The 18,905-nt window shown below is 37.8% G+C and overlaps 2 protein-coding genes across 3 annotated transcripts; one reads left to right on the top strand and one right to left on the bottom strand.

Annotated features, from left to right (window-relative positions):
• Window positions 1-7,413: 7,413 nt before the first annotated feature.
• On the top strand, window positions 7,414-9,931 carry LOC137749451 (ethylene-responsive transcription factor ERF054-like). Its single transcript, XM_068489543.1, has one exon. The coding sequence runs from the start codon at window positions 7,865-7,867 to the stop codon at window positions 9,197-9,199; it is 1,335 nt and encodes a 444-aa protein (XP_068345644.1). The 5' UTR covers window positions 7,414-7,864; the 3' UTR covers window positions 9,200-9,931.
• Window positions 9,932-13,235: 3,304 nt separating this feature from the next.
• Window positions 13,236-17,641, bottom strand: LOC137749452 (protein STABILIZED1-like). 2 transcript variants are annotated; one of them, XR_011070213.1, is made up of 3 exons: window positions 14,493-17,641; window positions 13,639-13,699; window positions 13,236-13,526 (listed from the first exon to the last, which is right to left on the bottom strand). XR_011070213.1 is itself a non-coding variant. In XM_068489544.1 (2 exons), the coding sequence occupies exon 1, from the start codon at window positions 17,591-17,593 to the stop codon at window positions 14,513-14,515; it is 3,081 nt and encodes a 1,026-aa protein (XP_068345645.1). In that variant the 5' UTR covers window positions 17,594-17,641; the 3' UTR covers window positions 13,561-13,699; window positions 14,493-14,512. The 2 variants fall into 2 exon arrangements, 1 of the variants encoding a protein (XP_068345645.1); XM_068489544.1 differs by lacking the exon at window positions 13,236-13,526 and having other exon boundaries at window positions 13,561-13,699.
• Window positions 17,642-18,905: the final 1,264 nt, after the last annotated feature.

Genomic DNA, 18,905 nt, shown 5'->3' on the forward strand with positions numbered 1-18,905 from the left:
ATCATGTGAGCGAACTACAAGGCTACAATGAGAATGTGATTGGAAAACGTTTCCTTCGACGTTTTCAAGAACTCTGAAAAATTAAAGGAGGATGTAAGTTTTTGTATTTAGATGCCGTTAATACAGTGTCGATTGAAAAATACCAATTTGTAGATGTAAATTTTCGCTTTCTTCTTTTTGGACGAAAATGCACTTGCAAAACAATTAACATCTTAGGTCAAGGCCAAGAGCCTCACACGCCCACGATGAATGGGATGGGCCTTTGGCTGAAGAACCTCCAATGCCAAAGTTAAAATTTGAGGGAAAAGTGTTTAAGAGAAATTTGGAGAATTTAGCAAGAGAGTTGGGATTAGATTTTTGGAGAAATCAGGTGGTATTTATAGGGGTGTGGCCGGCCCCTATTTGGAGAAAAGGGGTCCAGCCACTTATGGTGGTTTTTGGATGTAATTGTAAGATATTATGTTAAAATAATATTTTGCAATCAATTAGGAATTAATTGGAAAATTAATTAATTAATTAAACAATTAATCAATTAATTTAGGTAATTAATCATATTTTGAATGAATAATTGAAGGTTAGCTTGTGGGAGGATTTGATGAGGATGAATGAAATAGGTTTTGAATAAATATCTATTTTGATCACTTTTGATCTTGATTGAGTCGTGATTATCCGCTGCTTACATGTAGGAGTTTCAATGTGCCTCAAGGGTAATTTTGTATTTTTACACCCAAAAATCCACATATCACCTTCATATTTTTCTCAATTATACATCAATATAACGGTATTAATATGATGTTGATATTCGAATATAATATCGTCGTTCATGTTGCTCCGTGCATTACAGAAACTGCTCTAGAGCGAATCAACGTTACTTGGCGATCCATTTGACAAGGAAAAGAATCAAAGTTCCAACTTTGAAATTGAGAAAGCCTACCTCTTAGATTTGGACAACACTTGCTCAACAAGAATTAAACATTGGGCCACTTCTATTATTAGACCTCTTATTTGTAATCGGCTCAATATGGTAGGGCTTCTCATAGAAATACAGGATCCAATACGAGAGATTCTACAAGTGCCATACCTTAAACTTTGAGAACTATAAATTTTCTTGGGCCTTCACTAATAGGTTTTAGGTGAGGGATGTTTTTTTCCGTTCTTTTCTAGTTTGATTCGTGAAGTTTGTTCCCACAAATATTAACAGTTGTTAAGGACTACATAATTAAGTATACACACAACTCCGTGACACTAGGGTAGCGGTTCTCTATTCGCCTTCTTAGTTCGTAATTATTTCAAATATAAATCCATGCTATAAACACAAAATATCTAACAAGATAATCTTTCATATGCAAAATAGGCTAACAACTGTCAAATTTGAATCGCACACATCGACTATAATGTACTAAGATGGTTCAAGACGTAACAGGATCGTCTTAAATCATCATTGGAACTAGGTGCTCATGAAAAACATTGGTATGCTTCTAAAGTAGTTATTTTATTGTATTTTGGTGACTAGCCACCACAAAATGTTACTAGATCACATCACACCAGTTAAGTATTTATTTTGTTGTATTTATAAGTATATGCTTGTTCGTACGTACTTTCCAACATTCTCCATCAATGATGGCAATACTTATCTGGGATTGGAGAACAAGTAGATATCCCCTATGCTATCAAAACCCAGGTTCCAACTATTACCTGTCAATGTCATGAATTATATATAATATTATATACAATGGTGTGTTATCTGCTAAGCTTATGGGGCTTATCTTTAATTTAATATAAATTTCCGCTGATTATTTCTCTTTTATTCTTCCATTAAATATGTTCTTGATTAGGGCTGGTTTCCTACTACAAGAAACAAACAAATTTCTGAAATCCTCCATATAGGGTGGATCTGTGATACCATTGTTTTTATACAATTTTTGGCATATGTTTTAGTAAAGCCAATTTCATAATGTATTTCAAGGATCCGAACTATTTATCTTTTAGGTCTTTCTTACAAAAGATCATCCAAATCTGAAACCATATGATCATTGGATTAAAGATTTAGGATTTCTTTATAGAACTGTATTTCTTCGTTTTCTTCACTATAAATGAATGTTTGAGTTGTTTTGGATTGACTAAGTTGTGGCAAGGATGATTTATAAATGAGGTTCTAAAAGATAGATGGTTTAGATCGTTAAAATGCATTAGGAAGTAGACTCCATAAAAACGTGTGTAAAAAATTAGTGTCGCACGCGCATATATATATATATATATAGATGTAGATGTAGATGTAACATGGTTGTCAACAAACTTCTGCATACAAATGAAGGTGGGAAGAACTGTTGTTGATTAAATTAATAAACAGGATTATGTTTATCATGCATGCACTCAAAACTCTTGCAAAGGAAGCGTGTGGAGACCACCATTGTCCTTGATCAGCCAGCCCAGCCATAGCCAATCCTCAACTGATCAGCATCAACGATTTGAACTAATGGTCCAACAAGGATGATTAAGACTTATTTCGGATCAGTGCAAAACACATCCCCCAATTGGCCGATTAGATGGGGTTGACTTTCTAAACCTCATAATTAAGCTCCAGATTGATAACATAGTTTATAATTATATACATATATTATATGGAATGGACTTGGTTTCGAGGAAACCTATGTTTAGGAACTAGCCAATGGCAGCAGAACACAGCTTGCTGCATTCTGCATCACTCGCCATGGTTAAATAATAGGAGCGGTGTGAGTAATGATGTAGGTACGATTGTCTTTAGCATACGTGTGCAACCTACATTGTGTTAGACATTGCTTGCACCAAAGTTTTGGAGAAGGATATTGTTAATAATTTGGGAAGTAATTAGCTAAATGTAAATTATTGTTAATCGTACGCATTAGGTTGAGAATTTGGCTTAATATATACCATCGTTTTCCACTGCGAGGACTCAGTTAATTGTATATGTAAAAATTTTTCATGCACTCACCACTCATGAGTATTATATTGATAAAAAATGTTAAAGATGAGACTCTTCATGAATTATCTGCCACATCATGTTGTACAGAAGCATATGCTATCATTTATCAACCAAAAATAAACAAAAAAACTTGTTTATCTCACATCTATAGCATATAACAACAGCTTAACCTCTTCTAAAAATGAATTAATTTGATCAACGCATGGTTATTATTCAACCGTCACTAGTTTTCATGATTTGAACTATGTAAACAAGAATATAAAATATTGTGCATGTCTATATGTAGTGACATGAGAAATTCTAGCAAAAACCATTCGTTCACACGTAATTGTGAGCTATTTATGTGCATGTCATCTATTTCAAATTCTATTTATGTGCATGTCATCGATTCCTCATAAGAATTTGAAAGCCATGTTGCTGAAGACTTTATCTTCTTCCCTATTGGTGCGTGTAGCTTCAAAGAGTTATGGGTTTTTACCTACATGATTGGAAAAGGATCCTCGCAGGATCCTTTTCCTGGGGATCCTGCAATCATGACTGTTCATTGTATATCGTGTGGTTAGTTTTGTTTAGGTACTATTTAAATTTAATTTTAAATTTTAAATTTTGAAATGATTTCTGACCGTACGATATACAATGAGCGATCACGATCGCGGGATCCCTAGGATCCCCAAGAAAAGGATCCGGCAAGGATCCTTTTCCTACATGATTTTTATTATTTTTGCCTATCCAAACTTCCATTGGAGAGAAGCAATGATACTCTCTATATAATGGAATCTTTCCACTACATTTTTCTCACCTCATTTTCTTGTTTGACATCCGTGTAAAAAATAAAAAGAGGGATCCATCACTTCACTCTCGTTCCACGTCAATCTCTAGCAAAATCTCTCTCATTTTGTCTATTTATAACAATAGTTCCATGGTTAAATAACTTGTATTTATACATAAGGGCATATATATGTGATTTGTTTGTATGCCAAAGAAGGAATTGAATCACATATCTGGAAGAGTCCATATCACTTGTGAATGTGATCCACACTACATGTATATAAACGTGATTTTTGCCTAGAACTACAGAAATATCGTCAACCCAATTACTCCACGACATGCGCATGCAGTGCATGCCTAATGCCTTACTTTCGGTAAACTGTATTATTGATGTACGTGGTCAAAGAAAAAGACGGGTATTTTTGTTTGTCCCTGAATCATTAATGGTGGTTTTGAGAAGAAGAAGAAGAAGAAGAGGAGGAGATCTTATATTTCTCGACATTCTCTCTCTCTCTCTCACTCTCTCTCTCTCTCTCTCTCTACTGCTTTCTAGATACAGAGAGATGGCTGAAAGCAACCACAATGCATGCTCGAATGAATGCCACGTTTCATTCCCAACTTCTTTCTTTTTCTTTAGGTCAAACTTCATTCCCAGCTTCGACAGTAAAGCTTCTTTTGGTTTTGGTTTTGGTTATGCTTATGTATATATGCACGTGTCTAATAAGCTGGATAATTTTTTTTTGTTTTTAAGCCATGTTTTGGTGGGATTTCCGAATCTCAAGAGATTGAGTTCAAGTTAGTAAGGAATGTATTACAAATTGTTACTTAGAAGAGATCGGAAATGTAGTTCACGAGCATTAGAAAGATATGTGAGATAAATTTACAAATTCTTGCTTAGAATTAGTAGCCATTCACAAATTCTTTTTACATGTCTTTCTCTTGTGCTACAAGTTATATGTAGCCTTATATATATATAGCCTCCTAAAAGAAAAACACAACAACAAATTAAATTCCAAAATATATATCTTTAGAGGTCGTGTAACGGATATTTTTTGTTGACTTTCTTTTTGGACGGAACATGTATGTGGCACTTCCTTGTTCATTAAATTGGCTGCACAAAATATCTTGGAGGAAACATGATACATAAAAAGATGAACGCCTTTGTTTAGTGGACTTGGACAAAAATTCATGGAAAAAAAGAGAGAAAATAATGATTAGAGAGCAAGAGTGGACCACCGACTGGTGCCGATTATCACCGACCCTAAGAGGAAACCGTTTTATAGTTGTTGACTTGCGGAAAGACAAGCGGGATCTCACGATTTTATTTTCTCATGCTTCCACCGAAAGTGAGAGAGAGAGACCCCCCCCAAACGTGGACTCGTGGATCACTTGTAGTTGTATTCTCCCTAATAAAAATGCTTACTTTCTTTAGCAATCTAACGTGAAAAATTTTGTTAGTAGCGCAAAAAAAGATACACTTAATCGGGAAAACATAAACCTAATCCCTTATAATACAAAAAAAAAAGGATAAAAAAAATTATATGAAAAAGAAGGGACATAAACTTTACCTTCTAAACAAAAATGAGAAAGATACAAGAAAAAGAGAGGGGATATAAAACCTAACTCTTCTAAAGCCGACCCTAAAGGTCTAAAAATATTTGAAAATTTCTCTCTTAAAGTGGGTCTCTCAGTCACTCACATTTTAACATTAGTTTTTGTACCAACATTATAAAATATTGTGCAAAAAAAAAGAAAAACATGAGATGACAAATAATCTAATTTTCGAGAGAGTCTCCTTTCATTTCTCAAAATATTTTAGCATTCCACCATAGTTTTGAGTTCAATTCACTTCTCATCCTATTTGTATAAGAAAAAAGGAAAAATATCGTCTTACTACAAATTGTTTGTTTGTTTTTTTTTTTTTTGGAACCCATACACTAAAGGGATAAGAGAGTGAGCTAATCATAATAATGCAGTTCAAATTCACATTTGGTAAAAATCGAACCTAAGACTTCCAACTTACAAATAAAAAAAAATATCACTAGACCGTAGTACTAAGTACTATTGCAAATTGTATTAGATTTTAATTCTGCACGTGCACCGTGTAACAAAAATTATTCCTCATTGTATGTAGACACCTAAACTGGTGAAGTTTTATGGAAAGTTTAAAGGTAAGAACTTAGGTCAAGTTTTATAGAAAGTTTAAAGGTAAGAACTTCCGTGACAATTGGATTAAATTAAAGGTGACAATTTCGTGTAACTTAAACATGGATAGTTCAATCATTGTGCACTGACAAAAATAAAATAAAAAATTGATCATTTTGCTAACAATGGATCAGGTTAATAAATTAGATAATCACATTGGTAGTAGGCGGATTTTAGAATAGTTTATACATTTATGACGGTGGTAGGGTAAAGACTGAAAGAATTCAATAAAAACAAAAACAGTGGGCTTGATTGATCATTCACTGCACAAGATTTTTTTAGTGACTTTGTATTTTAAGTATTATAATATAATTAGTTAAAATTTTGAATTTTTTTTTACCAATAAATTTATTATATTTTATGTAACGGACAGTGTTACGCAGAAAATTTTCTCTTTTTGTGAATAATTAACAGCGGCCTTGATTGGTTTAGTGCTGAGGCTGACTTTCCTGTATTGGATTTGTTCCATGAATTAAATGCGGATTAACTTTTCTATCAATAAAAAATATACACAAAAAACATATATAAATAGAAAATTATTGAGTTCTTAATTGTACTTGGATAAATCAAGCTGGTGGGTCGGCTGGAGTTGGAATTTTGGTGACGCATCTTTGTTCGAAATAGCTGCATGTTTGACCGTCTCTGCCAGCCCAAAAATTTGTTGTGAATACTTCCCAGTAACTATTGCGACCCATTCGTTTTATGGTTGAATAATTATCTTCTATATGAGTTAGCCAAAGTAGCATTATTGTTATTTTTTTAGTGGGAATGCAAGAACGAATACGTTATTTATAATATTTGGATTGGAAAAGAATACCATTAAACTGTATTATTACACCCAAAACAGCATTATACATTTGTCGTAATCCTAAACCTCTCATGTGTTGAGATTTTCAATTTGTGTTCTAACTTATTGGATGTATTTTAGCAGTATTCGTACCTAAACAAATTGGCACGATAGCAAATCATTCATGTAAGTAATATTTTTGCTCATTACATTCAAGCGATGGTAATGTTTACCGTCCTATTTATTATCGTCGAATGAATTTAAAATTTAAAATTTGTCTAAAAAGTTTGCTTCTGCTGACGTCCAACGACCAATGAGTACATGCCACGTAGGAGATAAGTTTGAATTTATTGAAACGTAAGACAATAGAAGAAGAGAGGAGTTGAATGGAAAATGGAAGTGCAAAATCGGAAAGTTCCTGAAACAAAATATTGTATTAGGTTAAATTAATGCAGAGAAAACCAGATGCAGATACGTGGTTTCCGTTGGTGGAAGGTGGCAGAGAGAAATTGGAGTGGAAGCAAGGAAACCAAGAAAAACCAATCCGTGTGGGTCCCAATCTAAAGCCAACCAATCCCGAGCCTTGTACAAATTCTCTCTCTCTTTCCTCAAAAGGTCTCGTTTCAAATCTTTTTCTGCTCTCTTATAAACCCTCCTTCCTCCTCCGCTTCTCATCACAAAAATCCTCTGGTCTCGCTCCCCAAGCTTCTTCGTCTTCTGCCACCCAACAATTTCATCCGCAACCACTCGGATATTCGTTACTTGCCGTCACCTGCTCGCTCTCTTTGTTGAATTCAAGCTACTGCATTCAGGGAATTGAGATGGGTTCCTCAAGAATTTCCGCTTTTGGCATCCGATTCTGTTTTTTGTTCGATCGGATCAGCTGTTGAAATCGAAACCCAGATTCCAAAATCCAGTCTTTGTTCTTTTTTTATTAAATTCTTAGACCAAAATTCCATCTGGGTACTTGAATTTTCTTTTCTTTTGTTTTTCTGGTTTGATTTTTGGAATCATCGGATTCGATTTTTTTTCCTTTTTCTTGCGTGACCCATCTCAATTTGTTTCTTGAATCTTCTTTCGGCTTTCGGAATTTGTTTGAGAGTCTCAAAGAGAAAGCGAGCAGGTAAAGCAAGCAAGCAACAATGGCTGCAGCAAAAAAGAGTGGTAAATCCGGGCTGGAAACAAGCGTAGATTGGGAGGCTAACAAAGATGGGGAGCTTGATTTTTCCTTCGAGAGGCCGCCATGGAAGCCCGGTTTTAGTGAGGCTTCCATGGCGTCAAATAGGCCTCTCAAGAAAGTCAAGAGCCCTGAAAGGCAAGACCCAATTCAATCTTCAACTTCTTTAGCTCATCAAACACCATCTCCAATCATCGCTCCCTATCCATCTTCCTCTTCAAAAATAGTTTTTCCGTTTTCTTTCGACGGGTCTCAACAGCCTATGATGCAATTCCCCCACCAATTCAACCCCACAAATGTGCCTATATTGCCCTCACCAATTCAACAGCAACAGCAACAAAATCCGCAGCAAATGATATCATTTGAATCCCAGCAGCTGCAGCAGCAGCAGCAGCACATGAGTTATCCGCCCCCAGCGACGTTGAGTTGGCAGCAGCACCAGCAAATTCTTCAGTATTGGAGTGATGCTTTGAATTTGAGTCCAAGAGGGAGGGCGATGATGATGAACAGATTGGGACCAGATGGAAGGCCAATGTTTCGAGCGCCGGCAATGCCTTATAATACTACAAAACTTTACAGGGGAGTGAGGCAACGGCATTGGGGCAAATGGGTAGCTGAAATTCGCCTTCCTCGAAACAGGACTCGCCTCTGGCTTGGCACCTTTGACACAGCTGAGGATGCCGCCATGGCTTACGACCGCGAGGCCTTCAAATTGAGAGGAGAGAATGCCAGGCTCAATTTCCCTGAGCTTTTTCTCAACAAAGACAAATCAGATGTTCCAACTTCATCAGCTCCAAGTTCAGCAGCTACTTCGCCTCCAACCCATGAGAGTTCAAAGCCAACCAGGCGCCGCAAGCAACCTCAAAAAGTCAAGACAAGCGCTTCCAATATGGAGGCAATGCCGCCACCACCAGTTCCACATACCCAAGAAGAGAATAGCACTGACAATGATTCGGGACTGGAGTCGAGCGAGGCTAAAGCGATTGACGAAATTGAGGCAAATACGGATTGCGCAGGAGGAGATGGGAATTCACAGCAAGAAGAAATTGTTTGGGGGGACATGGCAGACGCTTGGCTTAATGCAATTCCTGCAGGTTGGGGTCCAGGTAGTCCTGTGTGGGATGATTTGGACGCCAACAACAATCTTTTGCTGCAATCACATCTCCCTTTTACCAATCCAAACCAACAGGACTATAACACTAACATTTGTCCTCAACAAGTGCTCCATAATTCGGGTTCAGGTTCCTCTTCTTCCTCTTCATATCCCGTGAAGAACTTCTTTTGGAAGGACCAAGATTGAAAAGTTCATTGCTTTTAAATTTGAGCTTTGCACTTCACACTCACACGGTCACACTTCTAGGTTGTAGAACTAGTACTAGCCCATTTCCCTCATCCTTTCTCACTCGTTCCATTTTCCGAACCCGGTCAGGAGTTGCATTTCAAACTCCTCCCTTTTTATGCTTCTTAGACATCAGTTTAGTTATCACACACACACCACCACCCCCTCCTCTCCCTCCCCCTCCCCCTCTCCCTCCTCTCCCTCCCCCCTCTCTAATTTGTCATCACAGCCGGTTGCAATGTTTGGGAAAACAACCTATGATCCTAGAAGCATTGTGAGTTTTTATTACAAGGGATCCTTGAAGCTTCAAATTTCAGGCCCATCTGCTGCACAAAGGCTGCTTGTTTTTTCAGGCCTTTCAGCAGTGACACAATCTGGTTCATGCTTTTTGTTGGGCCATGCCTTGGTTTTTGTTGCCAGAAAGTGAATTATAGTCAATGTCTTGTAAAGTAAATAATGGTATGTGTAGTTAGGAAGAGTCACTGCTGTGTACTGCTCACGAGCATGTTTTTAGTTTTCAGTTTTTATCTAAGGCAGGACCGCTGTAGAGGGAGACGGTTTTGTGATCTCCTTCTCAAACGGTCCGACCATCACGAGCTCTCGTTTTTCAGCTCCTGCAATGGAAAAGCCAAATTATAAATATTATGTATTTGTAGCTGTGTTTGTACAAAGACCAGTACTCTCTTTTATGCATTATGATTGTGTGTGAGCCTTCAGTTTCTCTTCTACTGCTCATTCATGATTTTCCTCAAAAAAAAAAAAATAAAGGAGTAAAATTGTAGTTGAATTAAGACCATGAACGATAGGTTCGTAGAGTAAATACGAGAGCTGATTAGTTTTGTGAATTAGGACATTGATGGTTCTTGCGATGGTTTAGGGCGTTTCATAATCATCTCATTTTTAGTTTTCAATTTTCATTTTTTGAAAAATGAAATTAAAAGTAATTACCAAACAAAATTTCAATTTTCAGATTTCAAATAAGTTGAAGCTAAAACTAAAAATAAAAAATGAAATGAAATGATTATCAAACGGCTTCCTATTAATTTACCTTCTATCAATACTAATTTAAAATTTTATATGTATAGTACGACGTAAAATTCGGTCAATGATACTATTTATAATGTATGATTTTCTTTTTCTCCAAATAATTAATGGCATTGTGGGCAGTTACTCATCGAGAAGGAGTAGGACTCTTTTTTTTTTTTTTTTTTTTTTTTTTCCTCCTTTCATCTTATTTGAACAGTCACAATTAAATCACGTCAATATGTTATGTTCATTTTTTTTTTATGGAAAGAAAGACAAGATGTAAAGTTTGAGAAGAAAGGATAAAAAGAAAGGAGAATAGGAAGAGAAAAAGAAGGAAGAAAGACAAAATGTAAAGTTTAAATCACATCAATATCTTACGATTTTCTCACCGTAGTTTGAAAAAATTTCAACAGTACCCCATATTTTTTTGAATTAGTTGCTGGACAAGACGGGATGACACTACGTTGCAGTCCTTTTTCTACCCAAAACAAACAACTACTTTTGGCGTTTCTCCTCCATTTCTAAGCACGATAGAGTTCAGGTTCTCTTTGTAAGGATTCCGAGAATTCATGAATCATGTATGTTTATCGTATATCGTGCGATCAAAAATCATTTTAAATATTTTTATTTAAAAATAAATATAAACAGTACTTGATAAAAATTGATTACACGGTGAATATGAATAAAAAGGCCAAATCAGCAGCTGCACGACAGCCATCCAATCATCGTTACAACTCATTTAGTTCTCATATATTTGTACCTTTCCGCTTTTAGCTTTTAGCTGAAATTTTAATATGTCTTGGAATGTCCTAGATACTGATGACTTTTTAGTGATTTGTAATTCGAATGACAATTTATGTCAGAAAAAAATATTTTGACATTGCTTTCAAATTTAACAGCAAAGTAGAGAATGTCAATTCTCATAAGATTTTGACATTTTCTTTAGAACCAGAAAAAAAAAACAAAAAACAAAAACCTTTCTTTGTTATAAACAATTCGTGTAGAATTTTTGACACTTCATCTAAAAATGCTCTAATAAAAACAACAAGAAATGATTGAATAAAGTTGTGGAAGAAGTTAAATGAGTGAGTAGAGAATTCCCTACATAAAAAATAAAAAATAAAATAAAATCATTTAGAAAAGAAGAACACTTTGGACATTAATTGTTTTGATCAACGTGCTGAGAGGAGTGATAAGACTGAATGATGAGGGAGGTGGGACCGGTCGCCGTCCCATGATATCACTCAAGTAGCGACAAGGATTAAGGAACATGATATAATTACAAACCATATGCCAATTTCCCTAATCAAAATTATCAGATGGTTTAGGTTGACGTTATTAAATTAATAAATGAACTCAAAATATCTCAAATAGTGGTGAAGCCAACAAACACTTTCATTCAGCCGTAACCCAATATTTTAATTTAATTATGTCACCGGCAGAGGAGGGCTGCTACAAGATAATGATGATTATGTTGTTAATTGAGATTAGTTTTAATCGGCCGCGCATGGGTGGAGATTTGATCAACTAAAGTTTTGAATTGGATTAGGGAATAATGCTACGGAAACGAAAATTTTAAACTACTTCAGTTTTAGCAGTACCCTTAGAAGCTGAATTAGGTAATCTGTGTGCGTAACCCGAAAGTATATCAAAAACTTTTTTATTCCAAAGTTTAGTACTTCACCAAATTCTTTTGGAAGATCCTAATTATTTTCACCTAATAGGTTTAAGTTGAAATATCAACATCGAGAGAGAACTGAATTAAGACAAAAAAGCCCTCTTGAAAATTCCAACAAAGATCTACAAGAAAAAAACAATAATGGAAGAACATAAGGAAAGTGTTTCTCAACTAACCATGTATTGAAACGGGCACTGTCTTTTTTTTATCTATTGTTCTTGTAAGGTGACAGAAGCTCTCATCTCTTCATGTGCATCAAGAATCTTCTTCACTTTCCTTCCCCTTTTATTCTCCTCACTATTTTGAATGTGTCTCTCTAGGTGAGCTTAGATCTCGTCCAATTGGACGAACTGGAATATGGAAACATCGTTTAAACTTCGCAATTTTTAGCAATTATGTTCCATTGGGCATTCCAAAATGTTGACCCTAAAATTACAAAGTCTGTGTTGCGCAGACCGGGTAACTTATAAGCTAACTATGTTCTTCCACTGATGATGGCCTTGCCAATTCGCTACCGAGCTTGACTGAGTGAGTACTTCTAAATATGATCATGTGATAGAATGCACTTCTGACTTTTGAATGAGGCAATTTTGCTCGAGGAAGGAACACTCTCGGCCTTGGTTCTAAAACCTATTAGAAGGTTATGATTTTGCTGTGAAATCCAAGAATGATTCCACTATCTAAGTATTGGACATAAATGTAACCTGGTAATAGCTCACTTCACCAAGAAAATTGATGAAATGACCTTGTTCCGTGAAGAATCGCCGGCAGAGACTTAAGTCAATAACTAGTTGAAAAAAGAGAACCTACTATTTAACCAAACTGTCAAAACTCCTTAGCCAAGCCGATTTTACGACTCTAGTGCTGTTCGACCAAACGTCACATTTGCCGGTTGCCTTTGAAAATTCTGTTTAACCAAATTGTAATCATCCATCGACTGCCAACTCAAAATTGTTTAACCAAACTGAAATTGTGCTGGGTTGCTAGTGGAGCAGTTAATATTTTTCTCAGGGTGAGTGTTGAGTTGATGGTCTCTTCTACACTACAAATCCTCTTGTATTTATGGGGACAAATTCTTCGATGGCAAAGTCTAATGAATGATGGAATCCTACAGGGATTGCAATTCCTCGACATTTTATCTTGTTATACTCAGAATTATCTTCCACCAACAGTGCATTACTGGGCCGAGACTCATAGCCTCCTTTCTAGACTAACTTCTACCAACTTGGCCGAAATCAGACGACTCCAAACATATTTACCGATAGTGCAAGATCGGGTATAAACAGATTCGCAGAGGGAAAAAATTGTTCTTCTCCATTTCCTTTGACCTCAGAAAAATTCCAAAGAAATCTCGTTTCCTCGACAATGTTTAAAATATCACTAACCTATTGCTTGAAGCCTTTCATACTCGTACAAATGCACGTCGTCGATCATCAATCTCACACGTCGGTGAGGCCTCTTTCATTGTACATACTCCTACTCGTTCCAGTCCTCTTCGATACCCCTTAGTCTGATCGGAAGAATTGTATTGGAAATCAATGTCCTCCCTAGTCCAAATGAAGACAGACGATGAGACTGAGTTGGCTGCCGAGGAGATTGTCCGTTGGATCCCGACACACATACAAGGCAACCAGATTTCATTAACTTAAGAAAGTACCTACAAACATGTCATGATTTGGAATGAGAAATTTGGTACCATATAGTTCACTTGGCATATATCTGAATCGTGTGCGAGGGGGGAAAGGGGGAGGAACGACCTGCAAAACACAATGGAAGGCCTTAGTTTAACCTTTTAGAAAATCCATACCAAAGGGAACTGGGAACCCCTTTCTATAAACTCAAACCAAAAACCAAACAAAGAGAAACAACAAGATAGAAAACGCTTATGATATGATAACAGACCTCAGTAAGTCTAAGACCGTTATTTCCCATTACATCGGAAGAAGCTCCCATTGATTGGCACGGCAGTAATACAGAAAGAAAAGTAGCACTAGATATAGTCATTCATTTCATCGCCAAATCCAGGTTAAATAACAAGGTGATCTAATACAAGAAATACATTCTTAACAAGTGTTCAATTCTCATACAAAATTCAGAGAATTAACTGAATCTTGGATTACAAGGTTTAACTCAATCAATTCACAAGAAGATTCCAGATAAACTAGCAAAAGAAGGGAAAATGACAATAAGACAAAACACAGCCTGACACCATCGGATACAATCACAGGGGCAACCATATGAGCTGCAGTAGTCATAACAAAAACTGCAACACAACCTACAATACTTGAATTGAAACAAGAAGAGTGTTTGAGAAAGCTAGAGCATCAAGCACACTCAGATTTCAAAAGAATCTACAACAGAACCTGACCATACAAAGGAAGAAAAACACACAACCATCGTAATTCAAACAATAAATAAGACATGCTTCATCATTGTTGATACTCAGAATTCATGCTATAAACTATCAATAAAAGGAGCAAAACTACAATTACTGCGATGTATGCTTCATCAGCGAAATTTTTTCTGTATTACAAGTTTTTAAAGCAGAACCTGGAACAGAACAGCTTGAACTACTGTTTATTATTTTCAGCTGCACTCTCTTCCTTCCCAAGAGCAACGACCACTTTCTTCAAGACAGCTTCAGTTGGTTGGTGGGAGTTCTCCACGGCCTTTGAAATAGGTTGCCATTTTTCACCATGCTTTGGTTCTGCAGCTATGCATCTTTTAAGTACATCTTTCTGGTTCTCCTCGGTCCCATGTTGAAGTTCAAATTTGTAGTATAAAGCCCAGAAATCCCCAATGTCTGGCGCTAGTGTCACTGCCCTGTTAAGCCAAGTCCTAGCTTTGTCAACCTTCCTGTCATGCCAAAATAACTTGGACACAGCAGCAATGACATGGGGATCATGATCGCATTTCTTGAGGGCATCCATACTCTTTGTCTTCCGTTGCGGACGGGGTACCATCTCAATAGATGCAGCCCACAAGATACCACTATTGGGACACTCCTGCAAAGCCTTTGCCATCAAGATATCAGCTTCCTTCTTATTTCCATGCCTTAATTCAGCTCGAACAGCAGCAAGCCACAATTCAGGGTTCTGAGGATTCTTCTTCCTTGCCATTGTTAGAATTGCACGAGCTTTACTCAGCCCACTCATCTTCTCTTCAAGATTAGCAAGAGAAAGCCACAGTGGAATAGAACTGGAGCAGTGCTTCTGACCTGAATCATAGGCCTCCTTGGCCTTTTCCAAATGACCAAGGCGTTCCTCTAGCTGTCCAAGCATCAACCATAATTTATAGAAGGAAGGGAAGCGCTTCAACCCATCATCAAGCAACTTCCTCTCCTCATTAATGTTCCCTAATTCTCTCTCAACAATTGCTGATTTCATCCACACTCTTTCAGTACCTCCCTTTTCTCGGGCTTTGGCAAGAAGCATTCTGGCTCTCTCTGGTTCATGGTTCTCAAATTCAAGTTTAAACGCAGCAAGCCAAATTTCTTCAGAATTAGGAATGGCAGCATAAGCTTCTTGAAGGATGGCACGAGCAGCAGGGACATCCCCAGCAAGCCACTTCTCCTTAGCTCCCATAAGCCACAAGACTTCAGCCTGTGGTCGGTATGTCACCGCTTTACGAAGTAAAGCATCAAGAGATTCCCTAGTACCATGGCTCTTTTCAAGCTGTGCGGCTTTGAGCCATATGCTCTTCTTGGTTAAAAAGACAGTAAGTGCGTGTGCATAAATAGCTCTGGCTGTTTCAATGGAACCCCTTTTCTTGCATTCCTCAGCATCAGCAACCCATGTCCTCTTCCTATCCTCTTCCTCCACACCAATCCCAATCGTGTTCCGAATGATTGCTTGGCAAGTTGCAACAGACCCTGCACGTTCAGCAGCTTCAGCCTCCTTCATCCATGCCTCTCTATCAATCGCCAACCCTTCTCTTTGCAAAGCCCTTATACCCCTTTCAATAATCTTCCCAACCATGGCTGTGTTCCCATTAGCTTCCTCCAACTTTGCTGCTGTGATCCAAATGGCAGGCTCTTTTGATAACTTCTCTCTTGCCCTATTAAGGACCTTCCTCGCATTCTCATAAGTTTCCAATCTTGCAAGTGCAAGCCATAACTCAATGTGCAAGGGACAACACTCCACAGCCCTATGAAGCAAAAGTCTCGCATCCTCCTCATTGGCAAGCTCCACCACCGCCTTCCATAACCTAACAGAATCGGGAATGTGTTCCAAACCTTTCCTCAATACCCTGCTCCTATTCAAATCATCACGTTCCAATTTCGCAGCCTGCATCCACAACTTCACCGAATTGGGAATTGACTTCACTCCCTTAGAAATCACGGCCTTAGCTTCATCAGGGCTTGAAAGCCTACACGCCTCTAACCACACATCCTCACTCTTAGGACATTCCTCACACCCTTTCTGAATCAATTGTCTAGCTGCCTGAATCTTCCCAGCCACCTCCTCCAGCCTGGCAGCCGCAATCCATCCAGGTGGGTGCTTCGGATTCGTCTGTGTAACACTCTTAAGCAACAACCTAGCCTTTTTAATATCTGAAATCTCGGCATCACTAGTAATCTTCATACTCTTAAGATCAGTAAGGTACCCTTTCGGGTCCACAACCGTCAATCCAGAAACAGAATCAGAAAGCCTATCCAATTTCAAAGACAAAACGGTACCTCTACCCTCACCTACAGCAGTCAAATCCGTAACCGGAGTTTGAGACCATGGAGTCTCCATACCACCAGCTCCCCTACTCTTGGGGTCCAATGCCGTAACATGCTCCTTTTCCTGTCTTGCCTTCTCTAAAAGTGTATCGGGCACCGGCACAAAGCTCTCGAATCTCTTCTTCTTGTTCCTCGACGAATAGTCTCCGATTTCAGGTATGCTCTCCCATTCCTGAGCAGACACAGTGTATAACTTCCTCTTCAGAGTCGCGAATTGCTCCGTGATCTTAGGGTTCGAAGCTCTGTACTTTTCAATCTCTTCTTTCAACCGAGCTTCTCTCCTGTCCTTCCTCCTCGAGTCCATTCTTTGCTCAATAGCTTCCCACACCGCATCAGCCTCCTTGTCCTCATCATCGTATTCCGCCGATGCAAACAATCCGACATCATTTCCTTCGAATTCATCAAACTTCTGATTCTCATCGTACCCCTTATCCTCCCCTTCATCCTCCTCCTCTTCCTCTGGCTTCCCGCGTCCGCGGCCAACCCCAGGTGGGGCAGCAGGAGCAGCAGCGCCGCCGATTGTCGTGGCCGACCTATCCGGCAGGTCGGGCGCAGCACGTGCGGGCCCGATATCGGACCTGGTGGTGAAGCCAGTGGCACCACGGCCGAGCCCGGCGACATAATTCGGGGGAGGCTTGGAGTTGAGGAACTCGAGTCGGGGTTTAGGGACGGCGGGAGGTTGAGTGCCGCCGAATAAGGGAATGTGAAGAGTTAGGGTTGAAAGGGGTCGGATTCCAAGGTCGGAGAGGAGGGCGGAGTCGGATTGGGTGAGTAACTGGAGGCTTTGGGAGATGAATAGGCGCTGCTGAGAAATGGGTATGTAAGAATTTTGCTCGATTTGGAGCTTTAGGGTTTGGAGGGTGGTGATCTTAGGGTTTAGATTTAGGGCTAGGGTTTTGTGATTTGGTGATGTGACGAACACCATGGCGAGATCGATGTGTGATCCTATCTGTGAGTGCAAGAGACGTTACGATTTGCGAGAAGCTGGAAAAATATGAATATGGGTCAAATTTGATGCCGAGTCCGTCAAATATGGGCGGGCAAGCGGGTTCAGGTCCGATGGGCCGAGATTTTAAGAAGGGTTGGTTTAGTTCAATAAATAATTTTATATTTCGGTAAATAATCATATTTATTTTTTTAACACCTGTCTTCTTTTCAACTGAGGTTAATAAAGTTAACAAAAAAAGAGAAAAAAAAAAAGAGAAAGAAAGGTTAATAAAGAATTTAAAGAGTAAAATTATTTATATTATGTTTTTATATCATATTTCTATACTACTTTAGGTGATATTTGATGTGGACGGCTATATCATTTGAAAATTTGCAAAACTCAAGGAAAGGAAGGAGAAAGACTTCTCGTATACCATAATCATCATTTAATTAATTAGTTTTTCTTAATTATTAGTTTATTAAATAATGAATTAAATTTAAAAATCTAATTAATTCAAATGATATGGCTGTTCACATCAAATGTCATCTCAGATAATATGAAAATATGGTACAAAATATGGTATGAATAACATTGCTGGAATTAAATATTAACATATGGCTGATCTAGAGATCAGATTGTTTCCCTCTTTTCGTTCGGATTTGGCGGCCTTGAAGGATTTTCTGACTTTTTGTTTTGCTAATTTGCTTACATGCTCTACCCTTGGTCTAGATTGGTTGACCGTTGACGTAGAAAAGATGTGTGCTTTTTGTTTAGGTTTTGATTCTAATCAAACGATTGTAATGCGAGTGCGTGAATCAAGAGAATAAAAATACCATGCGTAAATTAAAATTGTGTAATGTAAAGAAAAAATGAAATACAAGAGTGGGAAGGTAAATGCGTAAAAAAAAATCTAGATAGGATTACATTATGCTAGGATAAGAACCAAACATAATATAGAGAGACAATTTGCGTACTTGATCGGGGTCCTTTCTTTCCCAAAACTTGTATTTGTAGAGTTTTGATACGTTCTAACATGGTTGGCCATCAGTTGGCTCGTGATTACGCCAATCAATGAAAATCTCTCTCAAATGGTAATAGTAGATTATATGGTGGCAAATGATTTATCAATATTCTCGACTTTGTGTTTGGCTTTGTAAAATTTCAATTGCAATAAGTTTTAAATTAAATTTAACTTGTTGGATAAGAAAATGAAATATTTACCCAAAAAAGACGTATGCCACTAAGCCACTTAATAATTAGTGCAAACTACGAATATTACCTTGTCTTTTCATTTTATTGGGTATGAATG

Source organism: Pyrus communis, chromosome 11 (assembly GCF_963583255.1).
Source record: "Pyrus communis chromosome 11, drPyrComm1.1, whole genome shotgun sequence".
Lineage (NCBI taxonomy): Eukaryota > Viridiplantae > Streptophyta > Magnoliopsida > Rosales > Rosaceae > Pyrus > Pyrus communis.